The following is a 5,427-nucleotide window of genomic DNA, read 5'->3' on the forward strand; positions in this document are numbered from 1 at the left end:
TCCTCTAATTTTAATTATTTAAAATAAGATGGTGTGCATACCCTTGTCGATACATTATGAATAATTTTAAATATACATAAAATTTATAAATAAAAAAATAATGTGATAATGTTATTATTATAAATAAATATATTTTAATGACATTTTATTTTAAAATAAAATTTTACAATAAATCATATCATTATATATAAAAATATATAATTTTTTAATTTATATTATATTAATTTTTCCTTATAATTGAGATTACGAACATACACCCGAATTTCGACACCACAATAGCGAAATTGACCCTGTTCACTGCCCAGACCACATACATCCGTTTCTTTCGATATAAAATATTTTTTTATAAATTGATTTTGTACGCACATTACAAAAAAAATCAGTTTTTTTGGGATAAATTTATTCTGTCTCTAAAAGTGTAATATTTGTTAAAAAAAATTTTAGTCAACTAATTTTGTTTGTCGCAAGGTTTGTCCCCAATGGTCTGTCCGAAAAAGTCAAAAATTGACTTTTAGATACAAAATTTGCATTTAACACTATAAATAGACTTTTAAAAACAAAAATATGTGGTTACAAAAAATTTTGATTGAGACAACCAAAATTTGTCTTTAAATGTCTATTACAAACTACGGCAAAAAAAAAAAAAAGTTTTTGAGACAACAAAAATTGGTCTCTAAAGTTAGTAGATTTTGAGACAATTAAAAGTGGTCTGTAAAAGTTTTAATTTTCGAGACGGCTAATAGAGGTCTCTAAAAGTTATAATTTTTTTTTAAACAACTAAAATTGGTCTCTAAAAATTTGATAATATAATTTTTTTTTTGTAACATTACTCATATATAACTTTGCATCAATAATAAAATTATTTCTTTGGGAAAAAAAAAATTGTCGGCAAAACAAAACGTACAACATAAGATTCAAATAATATTTTTATATATTTTTCCTCCTAATATATCATCACAAACATCCAAAAGAAAGCAACTTGACTTTGACATTTCTAGCAAAAAAATCAAATAATCAAAAACATAACAATAATTCAGCAGCCAAAATAACAAAAACACCAATTGCAACCCAGGTACCCTGCAAACCCTTGCATAGAAGTTGCACCTTTGGAGGGGCCACATTCCACGATGACAAGCCAGAAATGTGGCTGATAGCTCGTATGAGAGTTTGAGCATGTTTAAAGAGTTCACTTTAGGGCCTAATAGCTCATATGAAAGTTTGACCATAACTTGTTTGATTAATATGGAATTCCTAATGCATTTTCACAAACAAAATAAGCTAAATCATAATCCATGCTCTGATTCATTAGTATGTAATATATGGATTGTATATCATAAACTGATCGATTTCAAAAGTATCATTTCCAATTTATAAGGCTAGTGCTATAAGCATTATTTGTAGCATTCAACTATTCAATGAACAGATTGTAAATTGCCAGTGTATCTACCTACAGAACAAAACAACTCATTGCATATTCTTCTCAAGGGCTTCATTGAAATGGCATTCAAAATCTCACAGAGAGCTCCCAAGCCTTCAAATCGACGCAAGCTTGCAGGACCCGCATAGAACTGAGAGCTTTGACATATGAACCATACCTTCCGTTTACAAATCTCCACTTTTCCATGTCCAAGGCATCCATGCCAACATAAAGAAAGATAAATATCTCACAAACAAATGATAATGTCGCAAAAGCATGCCTGAAAACATGTTTAAAGGCAACTACAGTATTAGTACCATTAAATATTGGCCAGCATTTTGCCAATACAGAAAAGGAAAAAATAATTTGTTTCAGTGTCTACCAATAACTTATTTGGACATGAAACATACTTGGTAGTGATTCTTGAACTCTCAGTGACATTATGCCAGGTGTAATGGGACATCACAATCCCGCAAAAGAAAATTATGAGAATGTCACTTAAATAGAGTAACTACAAAACAAATTAGGCTATTAAAATTCCAGGGCTAAGATGCTAAAATTGCATGACTCCAAAATTTGTATGAGTGTTCAGGATAAGACAGTCAAAAAAGAAGAAAGAAATAGCAAATGAGGTGCCTATAAGTTATGGGAAATCATACTTCAGCCAGCATATATGAAAGGTAAGCCATGAGCATCAACCTCACGATCAGTAGAGTGCTTGCAGTTTGTAATAAAAAGTATAAATAGTTTTTCTCAATGAATAATTGAAAATTCTTGTACTTGATCCTCTCATACCACTTCTCTTTCCATAAGCTACTAACGGATAAAAAAGAAAGAATCAAACAGATTCTCTTTCCATAAGCTACTTATGGATCAATAAGAATCTCTCTCTCTTTCTCTCTCCACACACCCACAAATGTAGTAGCCATCAGGACCACAACCATATGCTACTAAAGGTGTAACAACAAATCAGGTACAGAAGTAGAGACAAAGGGAGCTTTTAATCACCTGCAACTGCACCATTCCTATGGCCCCCATTGACAGAGATCTATTTTAAACTACAAACTACCCCCTCTCCCCCAAAAAAAGGCACTGCATTTTGTGGTCAATTAAGTGATGATAACATAAAGCAAATTCAGCAGTATGAAAACTATTTACAAACCTCCCAAAATAAAGCTTTTTGATGATGAATGCACTAAGCAATCCAGTTTGCACAAGTACAAACAAATATGTCAGAGACATAAGACCAAAAGTAAACACATGCATACATACACACACGAGAGAGAGAGAGAGAGAGAGAGAGAGGAGCAGGTACTCACTACGACTTCCAGCATGGTGCTCGTGGCAAATAAATATAAGAAATTGCCGACTAACTGCAAAATTGTGCTTGGGTTGATATGAGATAGGTCAAAGCTCTGGATGGTGCACATATGAATAAAATTTTCAATATATATCCTAAATGTTCTTTTATGAAAAACAGGGAATACCAACAAAATAACTCAATAAGACAGTTACAAGTTTCCAATTTAAAAAGACAAAGAAGTTAATGAATATAAAAAAAAACAAGGGAACAGGAACAAACTTAATGGACATTGCCTGGTTCAGCGAAAATGATGTGTCATATACATCATTCGATGGATCAGGGAGGGAACCAGCTGCCTTTCCTTTTGAATTTGAATAGTGCAAGACAGCCGCACCAGTAACACTTTGCCAAAGAGACTGATTCACAAATCTAGCACTGGCTACAATATAGTAATCACTACTTGCATTCTGATCCATGGTAACCAAAAAAGAGTAGAACTGCCCAACATAGATATCTAAACTAGTGTAATTTTGTTGCGATGTGTAATAACCCTCTGTTTCTGCTAGGAGCAAATTATGGTTCTGGATTCTAAAGTTCAAACAAGTTGTGACCCCAACGTTGTGCACACAAATTCGATAAGTCTTTCCTGCAGTAAATCACAGTGTAGCAGGTTCACAACAAAGGAGTACAGCAGGAAAACTGAAAATACAAAATGACTAAACACGAACCAGTTCAATTTTAATTTATGACATTAAAACAATCCACAGTTGTTTCACTATAACTCATCTACATTGAGGTATGACCATGCCTGTGCATGTTCTAAATACTCCAATGACCCTAGTCATCAAAGCAAGAGCTCATTCCTAATAAACCAGATATAAAAAGCTTCCTGTTTAGAAATGTATAGCAGTAATTACAATAATGTAGTCAGAATTAGAAATTGGTTCCACAAACAATTATGACCAACCAAAATGGGTACTGATTACTTTCAATTTCTAAATTTTTAGCAACTGTAAGGTGGTATAATGTCAGAGGGAACCCTAAAGGGTATTTTAAAACAACCAGAAATGAAATGGAATTAATTCTGAATTGCACAACAGCTAAACATTGAAGGTTTGAATAATCGACAAATCAAAAAATATATGACGATAAAGTCACTATTTGAAGTTTTTAAATGACCTTAATTTATATATGCAACTGCTATAAGAAAGTAATCATTCACCTGGGTCAACATTGATTGTTTCATAATCAATGCCATCTGGGACCAGCATTGTATTATATCTATAAGGTCCCTTCTCATTAATGAGAACTCCGTCTGGCATTCCAAGGTCTTTTTATAAATTTGAGTAAAAGTTGATCTAAAAACATAACCATGTCACTTAGAACTAAAATAATTTATTCTCTAAAATAATTAGAAAAAAAAATCCACAGAACCATGTCAAATTTGCCTTCATTTTCTTTGAATACTACAAAAATAGATCCTAATGTTCAGAACACCAAATTCAAGTATAAATTGAAACCAAACAATACAAGTTCCGAGCAAACAAATTGAAGAAACACAATCTCTCGAATCAATGTCATGCCAAAACAAGCAAAAAATAAGTAAAAAAAAATCAAGTTCAAAGATTTGTATATCAAAATGAAAACAAAAGGAAGGAAACTGAAATTTACAATAGATCTATGTGAATCACAACAAACAACAGATCTTCACAACTGTAAATTTGCAAGAAATAAACTAAAGATGAATGAATTGAAGACATAAAAACGTCATCAATTTCGTACACATTTTATCTCAAATGAATAATCGATTAATCGATCAAACCTAGATACTGAAATCGCTGTCGAGGAGTCTCTAAGATCAATGATTGAAATCAACAAACCACCGAGAACAATGAAATTAGCGATTCGATCGGGAGAGAGAGAGAGAGAGTGATTGAAATCTACAAACCACCGAGAACAATGAAATTAGGGCTTCAATGGAGAGAGAGAGAGAGAGAGAGAGAGAAAGAGAGAGAGAGAGAGAGAGAGAGAGAGTGTGAGTGGTGTGGAGAAGGAAATGAAATCCTGACTATTGAAGTGGAAAGAATGAAAATAAAAGAAAATAATGTATGAGTTGTGTTTATTGGGGGACGAATCAAAATTGTTGGCAAAAAGTCATTAATCTTTTGCAACTAAATAGTTTTGTCTTAAATATACAATAATATGATTAAATTTTATTTTTTTTTTCAAAATTCTTTCATTTTGTTTCTAATAGTATAATTTTTATAGACAAATTTTTTTTGCCTCTACAAATTTGTCTTTAAAATCTTAATTTCTTTTAGTGACACAAAAAAAAATTATTTTTTGGTATTTAATTAATATTTGAAACAAAAATATTTTATTATTTAAAAGAGAAATTTTGATTCAATAAAGTATCATTTATGATTTTTTTGTGAATTAAGATATTTACTTAAAAAAGGCTAAATATATAGAAAAGATAATGCATGAGAGTCAAGTTTATAAAATTGATTTACGAAAATTTTAAAAATAAATCATTTTTAAGAAAATTATGTAAAAATATTTTTTTTAAAAAATCTTTTACTTACTTTTTTTTAACCAAATAATAGAAAATAAATATTTTACGTTAAAACAAATTGAGCCTTAATGTAAGAATTTTTTTTTTATAATAAGGTATTTAGGCTAGCTAACATGTGCGACAATTAATTTT

At 30.8% G+C, this 5,427-nt stretch overlaps 1 protein-coding gene across 16 annotated transcripts; it reads right to left on the reverse strand.

Moving 5' to 3' along the window:
- Positions 1-1,305: 1,305 nt before the first annotated feature.
- Positions 1,306-4,808, reverse strand: LOC114272084 (sodium/hydrogen exchanger 2). Of its 16 annotated transcripts, none has more exons than XR_014366575.1 (5): positions 3,014-4,536; positions 2,737-2,832; positions 2,580-2,626; positions 1,828-1,928; positions 1,306-1,697 (listed from the first exon to the last, which is right to left on the reverse strand). XR_014366575.1 is itself a non-coding variant. In XM_082924982.1 (5 exons), exons 2-5 carry the CDS (start codon positions 3,194-3,196, stop codon positions 1,505-1,507), a joined length of 573 nt encoding a protein of 190 aa, XP_082781108.1. In that variant the 5' UTR covers positions 3,197-3,366; positions 4,543-4,777; the 3' UTR covers positions 1,306-1,504. The 16 variants fall into 16 exon arrangements, 4 of the variants coding, with proteins under 4 accessions (XP_082781108.1, XP_082781109.1, XP_082781110.1 ...); XM_082924982.1 differs by lacking the exon at positions 2,580-2,626 and adding an exon at positions 4,543-4,777 and having other exon boundaries at positions 3,014-3,366; XM_082924983.1 differs by lacking the exon at positions 2,580-2,626 and having other exon boundaries at positions 3,014-3,366; positions 4,503-4,768.
- Positions 4,809-5,427: the final 619 nt, after the last annotated feature.

This window comes from Camellia sinensis, chromosome 4 (genome assembly GCF_055761805.1).
Source record: "Camellia sinensis isolate YWXY chromosome 4, ASM5576180v1, whole genome shotgun sequence".
Lineage (NCBI taxonomy): Eukaryota > Viridiplantae > Streptophyta > Magnoliopsida > Ericales > Theaceae > Camellia > Camellia sinensis.